We start from the raw sequence: 15,104 nt of genomic DNA, 5'->3' as shown, positions 1-15,104 counted from the left end.
TGGAAGGAAGTGCTTCAGAGAATGAACCTAGGACCTTCCTGCCACCGGCCCACTCAGTCCCCCACAGGGAGGAGTCTGGAGTGGGAGCGTTGCTCTCAGTGTTTTGGGTTTTTTTAAACATGGGCCCCACTTTTGCAGAGTATCTTCTTGTTAGGCTGACCCAGCATGAAAATAACCTGAGCACTGTTTCAATCTCATGAGATCTTTTTTCCCTTCCCACTCTGTCCCCCAAAGGAAGAGGATGACAATCCAGGACAGTTTGCAGCACCCCTGGATCAAGGTGAGTTGCTTATTATGTTGGATTTCTGATTATTTCTGAGTGATGGGTCGTGATGGAGTGTTAGCTGTCTGTTGGCACCATGGGTTTAAGATAGAGTGGTATACTGGAGTATATCCTAATGATTGCAGAGGGAGAACAATGAGCTGTTAAGAGCAGGGAGAAGTCAAATCTACTGAGCAGACATGTTTTGTGTAGCCTGTGGGATTATACTAAAAGCGGCATTTGAAAACTGAAATGTTTTCCATCCTACAGATGTTTCAAATCTCAGAATCTTTTGAGAAATCTGAAGGTCTGTAGATACCACATCACCTTACCCACAACTGTAGGGGGATCTGCCCTTTTGCTGGAGCACTTGACCCTTCCACATGGCACTTAGATATTGCTGCCCTATTGGTATTTTGGCTAACAAAACTGAATTTGCTTCAGCCTAAAATAAAAGGAACTGAGGTTGATGAGTGTGTTAGCTTTCTGTCATTGTAGCAGATTACAGGAAGGACCATTGAAGAAGGAAAGGCTGATTTTTGGGTCCATTTTAGTTTTCAGTCTGTGGTCATTGTTGTTGGAGGCCTGTAACAAGGCAGTACATTATGGTAGATGGAAGGGAGCCAGCCAAGATGGTGGGAGGATGGGCCACGGTTCTAGTAGGTTCCTTAAGGACTCCTTTAGGAAAGTCTCTCCCTGTCCTGGCAGTTACACAAGCTGGTCACCCAGCCTAAGGCATAAGAAGCATTGGGAACATTTAAGATCCAGTCCATAATAAAGATATCTAGTAGTTGAAAACAAAACCATGGGCCTCATCAGTGGGCATTACAGAAAGCTTCCATTCCACCTCCCCCTCTTGGGGTAAGGCCTGTGCCCAAGTGTATCCACTGAACAAGACACGGTGAATGTGTTTGAGTGCTGTAAGTTTGGGCCAAATGAACTATACCTCTAGCGTCCTTCCCAACTTAATTGGCTTAGTGAATCTTGCCATTCCCAAACTGTCATTGTAGAAGAGTGTGGGTACAAGCTCACCCCCTGTCCTATGTTCACTCCTCTGTATTATACAAAATACTCAGCCATCAAGAGTTAGGGAGTGGGCAGGCATGGTGGGGCACACCTTTAATCCCAGCACTTGGGAGGCAGAGGCAGGTGGATTTCTGAGTTCGAGGCCAGCCTGGTCTACAGAGTGAGTTCCAGGACAGCCAGGACTACACGGAGAAACCCTGTCTCGAAAAAAAACAAAACAAAACAAACAAAAAAAAAAGAGTTAGGGGGGCGGAGTCTAGGTCCCCCCCCCTTTTTTTTTCTTGAGACGGTCCCAAGTATGCCAGTCTAGCTTCAATCTTGTTTATAGCCAAGGATGACCTTGAACTTCTGATTCTTCTACCTTTACCTCTTGAGTGCAGAGTATAGGCATGCACCAACAGGCTTGGCTTATGTTGTACTGGGGTTAATCCCAGAGCTTTCTGAATGCTAGGAAAACTCTCTACCTGCTGAGCTATATCGAAGCCTAGCTCCAGGATCTTGAATGTTATTTCCCACTCTTTATGCTATTTTAGAATAGGGAGTGTGTAGGCCTTTCAGAGTGATAAGGAGTATTAAAACATTTCTGTAATTAGCTTTCATTATCTTTTCTTGAACTTTCAATTTTAGCCTAAAGACACCCAACAAGCACTTAGTCGAAAAGCCTCAGCAGTAAACATGGAGAAATTCAAGAAGTTTGCAGCTCGGAAAAAATGGAAAGTAAGACTCTGCGGACACATTGACTTTGGCTTTTTCTGTCTGGTCTTGTCAGAGCCCATGTCTTCTAACACTGGGAATCAGGAAATATATTCATTTAATAATAAAAAAGCCCACTGTGTAATCCCCTGTGCTGTTATTACTTAAGTTTCAAAGACAAGCATAGACCATATTTTAGTGTTACTTAACCTTTTCTTTGAAATGTCATTTTGCATGCTCTTTTCTCAGATGACCCCCAAGGCAGATTTTTAAATCAATACAATAAAGTGAGAGTGAACACTTTTTCAACTATCACAAACCACACTCTAAATAAACCCGTTCTTCCTGGTAAGCAGCCTGGAGCTTGTATGAAAAATCTGCCTTGCTCCTTGTGGGCTTGCAGGGGGATGCTGGGATAAGGGAGGCACCCTGGCAGTGTGGCCTCTCCTACACTATGGCAGCTTCCCTGTTGTTTTGGTGGGATGCTGGTTTAGGTATCTTTGAAACAATCAAAATTCAGGGATCAGAAAGAAGGTGCTGATGAGGTTTCCAGTGCCCAAGATTATGTCGACTAGAGAGAGCGAGCAACTCTCTTTTGGCTGGTCCAATGGTGTACCTCAGTTTACCCAATAAGCTATGACTAGACTCTCAATAAGGCTTAGAGCTTATGTCTCAGTCTCTCTTCCCGTTCTTTCTCTTTTCCCTCTTTCTACTTATTTCTCTTCCTCCTCTTTCTTCATTCCCCTGTTGCTTCAGCCTTTGAGGATATGAAGGGGATTGTTCTTCAGACTAAATTATCTGTCCCACCTGTGCATGTTGATAGGCACATATATTCCTTTAGCTGACTTAGGCCCAGAAAGCTCACAACAAGGCCTTTACATCCCATGCTGGACTCCTGAGGACCCTGTAAGGGCTTTGTGTGGGGTTTAAAACACAAGGCATAGAGAGAGATGAGATGTAAGACAACCCCTTCCTCAGGTCACAGTGAATGCACAAGAGTCTTCTGTGTTGCTATCTGGGCTCACGACCTTCAGAACACTTCCCTAATCAAACAGTCTGAACTTCCGTGGAGTGCCCGCCCCAAGAGGAATGTTGGCAGTGAATGTGCTCTTAATGCTTTCTTCAGAAGTTCTCTTTTCCCCCTTGACTCTTTATATGTTTATTTTATTTTTAGCAATCTGTTCGCTTGATATCACTGTGCCAAAGATTATCCAGGTCATTTTTGTCCAGAAGTAACATGAGCGTCGCCAGGAGCGATGATACTCTGGTAAGCATTCCTGTTTGCCTTGGCTAGCTTCTCTGAGCAGCACTGTGTTTAGAGTTTACATTGTTGTGTTTGTGCATTAACCCAGAAAGTCCTATATCATGGGAATGTTAGACTTACCCTTACTCCGAGATGGGCTAACACTGTGCCCAGTCCTGCCTTTCCTCCTTGGAGGATTTTGATTCGCTTTACTTGGCATTCTCTCAGCCGCCATCCCTACTATTTCTAACACTGCTCCTTCCCTAAGCACTTGTGTACGTACACACACACACACACACACACACAATTAAAAAGAGGGTAACCAATGGAAGATGAAAGAGCTCCCACTAATTCTCGTGACTGGACATAAGAACACTGATTGCCACCATTAGGAAGCTGTAGAGTCAAAGTGATGTGAAAGGGCAGACAGCCCTCACCCCCTTTCCCCACCAACACCGAGGAAAGCACAGTGCTACTGTCTCATGGTAGACCAGAAGGTCATATACACTTAGTTTATTGACATCGTCCTGACTGTCCAAAGCCCTTGGGAATGGCATCACAGTTTTCCCTAAGTCCAAGCTGAAACCCAATTACTGATGAGCTCTTCAGATACAGCTAGACACCTCTCCCTTCATCGAGACTTTCCCCAGCCAGTCACAAACAGGGCTTTGTTCACTGAAGGTGAAGGAGACTCCGGGAAAAGCAGACACAGTGGTTCTGTGGGAACCACCCTGGCCTGTAACCTAATAGTCGGTATTTCCTGGGTAGAGCTAGGGACTCCTAGGGCAGGGATCACATGACAGCAGACACTGGCTCTTCTTTTCTCCTGAAGCTACTCTCTGTAATAGTGTTACAGCTCTAGTCTACAACTGTAGAGAAAAAGGAGGAAGAAGATATGTCCATGAGTATACACACACACAGACACAGACACACACACACACACACACACACACACACACACACACACTCATGCACGAAGGAAAGCCAAAGAAAAGGAACTTATGAAGAGATGGGAAAGACGAAGACCTCTTTGGAAGGGTGTGAGGATGTTAAGGGAGCCAGGGGAAAATGGCAATGTAGGTCTGACTGTGGGATGCTGTTGGATGCTGTAATGGGAAGTAACCGAAGCTCTTGAATTAGCATTCTTAACAGCCCTTTGTCACAGTGAAAGCTCGAGTAGGAGCCTTGGAGAGGAAGTCTCCTCTCTTCTGCTGACTGGGGGGTGCTGTAGTCTGTCTGTCTTCTTTCCCTCCACCAAGATTCATTCCACTTTTCTACCACAGTGGCCCCTAGTCATTAGCCTGGACTATGAAAGAAAACCAAACTTATGCCTTGGTTCACTGATGTCCTTTGCCAGTGTTGCCAAAGTCCTCCTCCTGGAATTTGGATTTAGAAGGAATTCAAAGAAATGCTTTCCCGTTCTGTTCTCACAGGCATTGACATTTCAGGAGCTGTCCCTCTGTATTTTGGGGGGACTTTTCTAGTTCCTTAGTTGTAAGGTATCATGTTTTGGAAGCATCTTGTAAGAAATGATGATGAGTCAACAAAAAGAACAAACTTATTCATCATTCCAAGTTTTCTTGGAGATTAGAAATATATCCATTGTTTCTTCTTTTAGGATACACACACACACATACACACACACACACACACACTCATTCACCATTCAGAGAATTTTACCTTCCTATTTTAGACCTAGAGAAAGAAGACATTCACATGTCAAAGGAAAAAAAAAAGAAATAAAAAGAAAAATACACAAATCTGTAACTGGAAAATCTAGCAAATGTGCTGTGGTTTTTCTCCTTCCTTATCCAGGAGAGTTCATGTCACAAAAGAACCTCTCCACAGTGCATTCTGGTAACTGTATTTTGACAGATTCCTAAGATTAAACAGAGGGTCAGTAGTCGGCATCCCCGTTCGCCATCTGAACCTTAAAAAAGCAGTCCTTTTGTTCTTGGTTTCAATGCGGATGACATCAGGCCCGGTTAAACATTAAGTGGTAACAGTTGGTAGCATGAAAGGGTACAGGTTCACCTCCAAGCTCCCTTTGTGACCATGCGGATTGGGGATTAAGTGGCCTTTTTTCCTTAGAATACCCGTATGTTGGGCAAGCCGGAGCTCACTATGTTGATGAGCGTCCTGGCCAGCGTGCTAACTCTTTTCATCCTCATGTGTTTTTCAGGATGAGGAAGACTCCTTTGTGATGAAAGCCATCATCCATGCCATCAATGATGACAACGTACCCGGCCTGCAGCATCTCCTGGGCTCCTTGTCCAGCTATGATGTCAACCAGCCCAACAAGGTCTGACTCCCCTCTGCCAGGGGTACAGGCCTGTTGTTTCATAGACTGTGACCCCCAACCTTACCTTGCAAATAGGTCTTCCATTCTGTGGGAAAGGCCTTTCTGCTTAAGCTGGTTTGAGTTGCAAATAAGGACATTTTGCATTGAGCACCTTCCTTCACACCACAGTTGCTCCTACACCCTTGAAATTCCTGCTTTGCTTTTCCCCCTACAAACAGCAGCTCTGTCATTGGGTATAAACTGAAAAGGAGGGACTTCTTGTCCTTTTGGCAGTTTCTTCCCTTTCTGTCCACATGTTACAGCCTTGTGCCCATGGAGATCCAGGGAAGGGTGTGGACACAGCAGGGTGAGGACATCCTCCCAAAACTGAAACACAGTATATTTTCTTTCTGTCTTCCAGCATGGGACACCTCCATTACTGATTGCTGCAGGCTGTGGGAACATCCAGATGTTACAGTTACTCATAAAACGAGGCTCAAGGATTGACGTCCAGGATAAGGTCATAATGCTATATCATTAAAAATGAATTTATTTCCTGTTTTCTCAACTGTCTTCCCAATTGTAAGGGCAGTATGTGGGAGAGTATGACTAGTTTCATGATTTCCTATAAAAAGTGAGCTGGACAAAGGGCCAGTGCCGTCTGAAACGCTCCGGGAAGGGTGCACACTTAACTCCCCGTATGCTCTGCTCTGCTCTTGTGTCTTATGTACTGCAGATCACATTACTCCATAGTGTTACCAGTCTGACTTGGAAAAGATTTTGTTATGTAGTTAATCTAACTAGAAATTCATTAGCCTGAATATTTATTGTGCATCCAGATATGGGCACATGTGCTGGTGAAGACAGCATTATAAATGCAGGCATCATTGAGTGACGGGATCTGTGATCATCTACCGTGAAAGCTGTAGTTTGTCCCTGAGACTCAATGAACTCAATCCTTGATCTGATCAAATATGTACTAAGAGCGTTTGTGAGGGACAAAGGTCCAAAATGTGTGTCTTCTCATCATTCTCTAGAGGATGAAAAGTAACAACTGTTCCCATGGTATTTCGTCAGGTTATGAGTAATTCACAGGTCATTTAGGGTGCCCGTTCTGTGCAAGCTGCATCATTTTATAAAAGCGTCTTGAACACTCATGTTTGTTTGTTTTGTACCTATATAGAGGCTTGAATTGGAATCAGTTCCTACAGATATCTAGGGTACTCTTAGGCATTCTAGACTGAGGTTAATATGAGGACTTCCAAAAAGAAAAACCAAACATTTTGACTTTATATTGAAATACTTACACATTTACAAAAAAAGTAAAGATGATACAGAAAACCCCCTTCTGCTCCCTAGTGAGCATCCCCTGTCATGACCATGATCTAATTATCAAAACCTTGAAGCCAAGTGGGCTTTTCTTCCTCTTGGAAGAGGCTCCCTTAGGGTCTGTTACCCCATGGGAAGGGAAACACTGTGGTTCTAAGGGGAGCTTGGTCCAGGTCCATTATAGTTCTAGATGTGACTCTACGGTACTTTCCTTGCAGGGAGGATCCAATGCCATCTACTGGGCCTCTCGGCATGGCCATGTGGATACTTTGAAATTTCTCAATGAGAACAAATGCCCTTTGGATGTTAAAGACAAGGTAAGACCATGCCTCTTAGGAGGAGCAAGAGGAAATGATTAGGGGTGCAGTGGCGTGCTGGCCTGTCTGGAGCACTAGAACTGAACCCAAGGATGAGACTGAGAACCAAGTCCTCTAGATGGGAATTTAAAGTTGGAGGTTTTGTGTTGTAATTGTTGTTTGGTTTTGGTATTGTCCTTTTGGCCATGGCCTGGTCCAGCTTTTAAATCAGAATTTCTACCATAGGTGCTTGGGTTCTGCCTGTTGGTGGGCTCATGGCGAAGCAAAGTATTTAGGGTCGTGTGGTAGAACAACACTGTTCACCTCATGTCAAACAGGAAGGAGAGAGACAGAGACACCCACAAGGTGCCCTTTACTGTAACCTAACTTCATTGGCCCCCACCGCCTAAAGATTCCTCCGGGTTGGAGAGATGACTCAGTGGTTAAGAGCACTGACTGCTCTTCTGAAGGTCCTGAGTTCAAATCCCAGCAACCACATGGTGGCTAACAACCATCCTTAATGAGATCGGATGCCCTCTTCTGGGGTGTCTGATGACAGCTATAGTGTACTTACATATAATAAATAAATAAATCTTTAAAAGAATAAAAAAGATTCTTTCATTCCTAGGCTGGGGACCAACCTTTTCATACATGGCTTTGAGAGGTAATTGAGATCTGGACAGCAGCATATAAGCCCATCACAACAGTTTTCTTCTGCCAATTGACAGTAAAATGTCTTTTCTGTGGTTAGCGAAGCCTGACCCTGGGATGTGTGGATACACAGGATCTGGAGTTGTATTGGTTTTACTCAGATTTATTGAGGGAGCAAGACCTTTAACATCTCTGAGAGTATAAGAAACACGTTTCTGAGCACACATAAGGCAATGAAAGGAGGAAGTTGTTAATAACTAAAGCTATGCATTTGAATAATTGCAGGATGATGAACTTGGTCTTTTTTTAAAAAATATTTATTTATTTATTTATTTATTTATTTATTTATTTATTTAATGTATATGAGTACACTATTGCTCTCTTCAGAAACAGCAGAAGAGGGCATCCCATCCCATTACAGATGGTTGTGAGCCACCATGTGGTTGCTGGGATTTGAACTCAGGACCTCTGGAAGAACAGTCAGTGCTCTTAACCTCTGAGCCATCTCTCCAGCCCATAAGTACACCATTGCTCTCTTCTGACACACCAGAAGAGGGCATCAGATCCCATTACAGTGGTTGTGAGCCACCATGTTGTTGCTGGGACTTGAACTCAGGACCTCTGGAAGATCAGTCAGTGCTCTTAACCACTGAGCCATCTCTCCAGCTCCAAACCTGGTCTTAAAAGGGTATGGCAGACAGAGATGGGGAGAGAGGGAAATTGACAGAAACAGAGAGAGAGAGAGGGAGGGAGGTGGAGAGGGGAGAGAGAGAGAGGAGAGGGAGAGAGAGAGAGAGAGAGAGAGAGCTCTATGGATGGATAGATGAAGTCTAACAGCTAGAAGAATCTGTAATGAGGTTGATATGGCCCTCATGGTAAAGGGAACATATTCTCACTGCATTAATTTCCATAACAAGATGAGTCAGTGCGAGGATTACACACCAGCTGCCTAGTTGCTGACCCCCTGTCCTGGCCTTAGTCTCTTGGGAGCAAATGGCTTGAGGGAAGGTGTAAAGGTGCCAACAAAGGAAGGCATGGGACAGTGCTCTTGATCTCAGAAGTGGTTTTGAATTCTGGTCTTTAGATCATGGGTCCATTTCTTTTGCAGTCTGGAGAGACAGCTCTTCACGTGGCAGCCCGCTATGGCCATGCAGATGTGGTTCAACTACTGTGCAGTTTTGGCTCTAATCCTGATTTCCAGGACAAGGTAGGTCATGGGAACAGATGTGCTCAGTTCCTTGTCCCCAGGCCTCCCTGTACAGCAGCCAGGTGACCCAGGTGACTCATAAGGGAGGCCTCTCCACTTAGGTTTCTTGTCATCCCTTGCAGCGCACAGGTCCTTAGACAGCAATATGCAACCAGCTTCCCTTCCAACCTCTTCATTCACCCGTTTAATCCCCAAGACAGCCCTGTGAGGTGTATCGCTGTTATCAGCATCCTTGCTCTACAGATGACGGAACCCACACAGGAAAATCCCACAGCTTGCTTAAGCGGTCTGTGGTGGGACCAGGGATTGCATCTTCCCCAGTCTTGGGTTTAGAATTTCCATTTATAAGTACTACTCTCAGACAGATGTGTGTTTGATGATGCTGACAGAGGTGCCAACTTCCCAGTCCCCATGAGCCTTCAGGCCAACTCTTCCTGGACTAGTTACAGAAGGATCATCAAGATAGCTGTCTCACAGTGTGTTCTTCTGACTCATACCTGGCAGAATCAAAGCACAGAAACTGCTAGAAAAATTCTTGCTCAGAGGGCTGCTTCTGGGCCAGGAAGAGTTTCAGACAGACAAAGGCAATTTTGCCAAAAGCTGTTCTCAGTCCAGAGGCCTCCGTAGTGAGGTCTGTGATATATTGAGAAAACAGAGTTCACTTAGCACTCTGGTTGAGGGCACAGACTGACCAGGGAAGGGACTGGGTCTGCCACTTAATGGCATCGGATCCTGAAGGTGGAGTTATCTCAGGTTAATATCTTGCCACACTGGCTGCAATCTCTGCTTCCATGGCCTTGACTTTCTTGTCTGCATTTTCTTCCCCTGCACTCGTGACCTTGGCCAGGAAGAGGAAACCCCCCTGCACTGTGCTGCCTGGCATGGCTATTACTCCGTGGCTAAAGCTCTTTGTGAAGTTGGCTGCAACGTGAATATCAAGAATCGGGAGGGAGAGACCCCATTGCTGACTGCATCTGCCAGGGGCTATCATGACATTGTGGAGTGTCTGGCTGAACATGGAGCTGACTTGAATGCTTCTGACAAGGTGCTTTATGGGGGAAATGCTTGGCTCTTTCTGTGAAGTGAGATAACAAACATGAACTAAGTATTCTGTTGATCATCCTTCCATTCTTTGGTTCCAAAAGTGTTCTTTGGAGTTTTTTTTAGAGTCTTTTTAGCATGTAACTAAGTTTCTGATTGAACAAGCCTCTTTGGTCAGTGTGTTGACCTGTTTAGTTTTGGAGCAGGGACAGTGTCGGTTTTAGACACAGGTAGAAACAGGCATTTATTTTGCCACCTCCTATTTTGTAAAAAGACAATAAACCACTATTATTTGTTTTATAAATGTACTTCTAGGCCAGGTGTTCCCTAATTACCTAAGCAATTCCAACACAATCTGTTTGAATCTGAACTTAAACCAACACAGTGATGGTGCTATATACAGTTAGACTGGAGATATTGTAGCTTACGTAGCAACGGTCTTTTGTAGAGTGGTGTCTTGGAACCCTGTGTGGTTCTCTGGAGACATGTTTTGTTTGCCAAACAAACAACAACCATGAGTGTGTGCACATGCATGTGTGAGCAAATGCAGGGCTCACGGTCACCTGGGAATGTACACACATACATACTTGTGTGCTTGTGTTTTCAAGAGCTCGCAGTACAAATGTCAGCTTCCTTCTGAAGGACAGAGTCTTCAGTGTATACTCTTTTTTAAAAAAAGATTTATTTATTTTCTGTATATGAGTACACTGTAGCTTTACAGATGGTTGTGAGCCTTCATGTGGTTGTTGGGTATTTGATCCTGGCACCTGGTAGGTAGAGCTAATGTTTCTGTTAGATAGTCACAAGCCCCAGTGTCAGGCATGCGGAGTGGAGAAGCTCATACAGACACAATAGAGGTGTGGTGGAAAGCTCTGCTGGCCTGGGTCCTTAGACAGCAGTATGCAACCAGCTTCCCTTCCAACTTCCGTACAATAATAACTTAGCACTGCTATCCCCCAAGTTTTGGGGGTACTGTTAATTCTCAGGCTGGGCTCTATGTTGTTCAGAAGTTAAGCAATCTGCATCTTCTTTCTGGGCACTCAGAAGTCCTTGGGGAAATGATTTCTCCCTGTGTTCTCTGTTGTTTCTGATAGTTCTTTCTCTACTTATGAATTTAGCAGGTGTTACTGGGCAAATGTTTTGAAAGTGTTTTCAGATCTGTTTTCTGGCAATTGGCATACCATTTTATCAGTTCTGATACAGAGGAGTATAGCTTTTCTGTCTGATACATTGCCTGAGCCTAAATGAACCAGCCGTGGTCAGCCCAGGCTTCAATTATACGGAATGGAAAGGATAAAGCCCCCACCCTTTTCCAGTCCAGGCAATGACATTTGAAGTTCTTGGGTGGTGTAGGAGCCATTCTGTTTACAGCTAATTCTTACACACAAGGGAGAGATTAGGCTGAGGCTCTAAGCCAGACATGCTCATGAGCCTGGGTTTGGTTCCAGGATGGACACATCGCCCTTCATCTTGCTGTGAGGCGTTGTCAGATGGAGGTCATCAAGACCCTCCTTGGCCATGGGTGCTTTGTGGATTTCCAGGACAGGCATGGCAACACACCCCTGCATGTGGCCTGCAAAGATGGAAGCGCACCTATCGTGGTGGCCCTCTGTGAAGCCAGCTGCAATCTGGACATCTCAAACAAGGTACGTGTAGAGGGTAGGATCCCCAGGCTCCACCCGGCCTGCCAGACACTTTTGTTGGGTTCTTGCCATGGTTTTATTATTATCCCATCATAGTGGAGAACGGTTACTGCCACTCGCATGCACTGGATGTCCAGAGGACAGTGACATTTTGGGCTGTGTGCCTGTTGAGTAATCTCCTACACTGACGTTAGAACACAGAGACATTGACATGCACTTCATGCAGATTCTGGCTTCCCACTGTGGTGCTTGGAGAATGAATGAGTGTGTGCACATGCATGTGTGAGCAAATGCAGGGCTCTAGGTCACCTGGGAATGTACACACATACATACTTGTGTGCTTGTGTTTTCAAGAGCTCGCAGTACAAATGTCAGCTTCCTTCTGAAGGACAGAGTCTTCAGTGTATACTCTTTTTTAAAAAAAGATTTATTTATTTTCTGTATATGAGTACACTGTAGCTTTACAGATGGTTGTGAGCCTTCATGTGGTTGTTGGGAATTGAATTAAGAACTTCTCCTGGCTCCTGTCAACCCCACACTCACTCTTATCTACTCTACTCGCTCAGTCCCTGCCACTCTGGCCCAAAGATTTATTTATTATTATAAATAAGTACACTGTAGCTGTCTTCAGACACACCAGAAGAGGGCATCAGATATCATTACAGGTGGTTGTGAGCCACCATATGGTTGCTGGGATTTGAGCTCAGGACCTCTGGAAGAGCAGTCAGTGCTCTTACCCGCTGAGCCATCTCACCAGTTCTAGTATATACTCTTGACCCTGTAATTTAAACAAGATTCTCTGGAGCACAGGCTGTCTTACCTGTCCCTTTTGAGCTGTCTATGGGCAAAAGTTTCTAAACATGTTTGTGTATGTATGCATTAATGTACACCAAGCAAGTTTGGTAAAACCAAGGGAATATTGTCACCTTATAATTAATAAAGAGATGAAAATAAATTGTATTTTCTCAGCCCATTAAAAAGCCCTGGTGCAGATTTCTAGACTGTCACCTGCATTTCGCTGAATCCCGTCCAGATTTTCGGTACAATAATAAGAGTTAAATATTTGTGTAGTTTCAGTGTGTAACTGCATGAAAGGCGGGCACACTCTTCTTAAGGTCACGTTCAAAAGGACATTGAGAGGAGTTATATCTAATTGTGGGGAATATCCGTTTATAGATGGTGTATATGGTGCTGTACGGTTTTATGATGATCTGTTTGAGGTAAAATAGTTAACATATGAAAGAGCTGGAGAGCTGTCTTGCTAGTCCTCCTGCATATTGGATGGTTAATTGTGGTGGACACTGAAATTGGTAATCCTCAGACTCTGGGACCCTATGAAGGAGAGAGACATCCTGACTCTCAGCTGTAGCTGCTTCTTGCTGTCTTGATTTATCCCTATCGAACCATGCCAAGATAATTATGTACCTGGCTTAAGAGGAGGTAGGATTCCCTCAGTGGGTTAAAAGTGGCCTCAAGGAATGTGTACTCATTAATCCACCTTCAGATCTCGCTCTGGAGGCACAGTGGGCAGCCTGCACGCAGCATTTGGGCTACACCAGCCGATTTCTTTCCATGACCAAGGAAGGCCTTGAGTTCAATTCCCACTATCCAGAAAAGACAAGACAAAGCAAAACATGTCTTAGCGTGTGTCTAAAGGCACATTGTTAAATATGTTCATTAAGAAGTCCAGCTTTGTTGGCATGGTGGCACACACCTGTACTGCTAACACCCGTGATGTGTAGGCAGGATTATTCGTTTGAGGTAAACCTGGGCTACAGGATGAGAGCTTTTCTCCAACACAAATAAACATCCAGCAAGACAAGCCTGTTTCCAGGTTTGCAAACTACTGGCCTGGGCTGAGATGTGGTTCAGTGGGAATCTGGATGCCTATATCCAGCCCATGGACCTATTCACAGAACCACAGAAGTGGGCAAACGGGAAACTTGACTCATTTGATGGAAATCTGTCACAGTGGTCTATGGACTTGACATTTTGATTACGTCTTATGCTGGAATAGCGCAGGAGCCTTAGGTGGCTGATTCTGCTGTTATATAGAGCTCAGCCAAAGTGAAAGCAAGCCTTGTGCGGTTCAGACTTGTGTGGACTGGAACCTGCTGGCTATCACCGCACAGCTTTCTTGCACTCTAGCATGGTCAATGACATCGAATTGGAGAGGGACATTGGAGGAAGCTGAATTTGCTTTATAAGAGCCACTCTTTGGTAACCTATCCAGTCCTTTAAGGCTTGACCTACTCTTGAGACGACAGCCCTGGTGACTCACCCGCTCCCAGACTTCACCTCTTCAGAGATTCCACCCCCTCTGCACATCATGTTCTGAACCCAGTTTTTATCCTGTGAAACTCTAGGTGATAAGTGATAGTCAAACCCCCTCTCTCTGTCCCTCTTACCTCCTTTCCTCCTTCCTTTTTCTATCCCTATGCCCCCTCTCTCCCCACCTTCCCATCTTCCACCCTCTCCCCACTTCTTTCTCTTTCTTCAGGTGAGAAACTAGAGACGTTTAAGTTTGTGCAGGAAAGTAAGTGCCAGCCCCTACCAACCCACTAATCCGCCCAGTCTGCCTTTCCTAAGGCCCACTTGGGGAGCCGTTTGTTACATTGGCTATAGCACAGTGACATCCATGCTTCTCGGGCAGGCTGCCACTCTCTCCCCATCATGCTGTCTTTCTAGATGGTTAGATCCCTCCAGAGAGAAACCGGACCATTCAAATCCTGCTCTTCTTAGTCTAAGAGGGCAAGGACTTGTCACTCTATGGTGACATTTCTTTATGCTTTGTTTGAAGACTGGGACGGTTTCTTTTTTAACCCAGCCGAGTTAGCAAGCAAACACTGAGAGAAAGAAAGGGACAACACCATGTGTCACTAAGGTCGAAGCTCATAGGCCGCCCTTATCCCACAGACAGATAAGTTTGTGGGTGCACGCGCACGCATGCCCACACACACACACACACACACACACCCCTCTGGAATGAGCCTTGGGCATCAGCTGTGATCAGTGTCTTACACATTTGAGGAGGTGAGGATTTGGCCATGGGTGTTTCTTCCTTCTTGTGTGCCTTTAGAAAACCAGGCACACAACACAAAGTAGCAAACTCACTTGTCACCATCCCTGCTGGGGCAGGTGTGGGGCAGGCACCAGGTGCTGCGGAAACAGGGGAAAGAATCAGCCAGCCTCACAGAGGTGACAGAGCAGTTAGCACTCTGCTAGATAAAGAGGTCAGGAGAGGCGACTTCAGATAGAGCCTGAACGAGTAGCTCCTAAATTTGGTGGTGAAAATACAGCACAGGACTGCAGGTCCTGAGCACAGAGGTGATGGGAGAAGGGGGGAAATGCTGGAAGGAGACCTCAGGTCCAGATATGAAAGGCCTGGGGTGTAACACTAAGGAATTTGAGTTATGTGATAGCCAGGTGCTA

At 45.1% G+C, this 15,104-nt stretch overlaps 1 protein-coding gene across 4 annotated transcripts in view; it reads left to right on the top strand.

Annotated features, from left to right (window-relative positions):
- Positions 1 to 15,104, top strand: part of Dapk1 (death associated protein kinase 1) — a 162,779-nt gene that overhangs the window by 119,602 nt on the left and 28,073 nt on the right. For all 4 annotated transcript variants that reach the window (XM_029468550.2, XM_021179879.2, XM_029468552.2 and 1 more), the window contains 9 exons: positions 235 to 280; positions 1,916 to 2,005; positions 3,156 to 3,248; positions 5,407 to 5,526; positions 5,927 to 6,025; positions 7,053 to 7,151; positions 8,890 to 8,988; positions 9,836 to 10,033; positions 11,478 to 11,675. In XM_029468550.2, the coding sequence (XP_029324410.1) occupies positions 235 to 280; positions 1,916 to 2,005; positions 3,156 to 3,248; positions 5,407 to 5,526; positions 5,927 to 6,025; positions 7,053 to 7,151; positions 8,890 to 8,988; positions 9,836 to 10,033; positions 11,478 to 11,675 (1,042 nt within the window). The remainder of the gene's footprint in view (positions 1 to 234; positions 281 to 1,915; positions 2,006 to 3,155; positions 3,249 to 5,406; positions 5,527 to 5,926; positions 6,026 to 7,052; positions 7,152 to 8,889; positions 8,989 to 9,835; positions 10,034 to 11,477; positions 11,676 to 15,104) is intronic.

This window comes from Mus caroli, unplaced genomic scaffold (genome assembly GCF_978045245.1).
Source record: "Mus caroli unplaced genomic scaffold, Mus_caroli_1 scaffold_15, whole genome shotgun sequence".
Lineage (NCBI taxonomy): Eukaryota > Metazoa > Chordata > Mammalia > Rodentia > Muridae > Mus > Mus caroli.
Note: the sequence above shows the minus strand (reverse complement) of the source record. Positions and strands in the feature narration are given on the sequence as shown.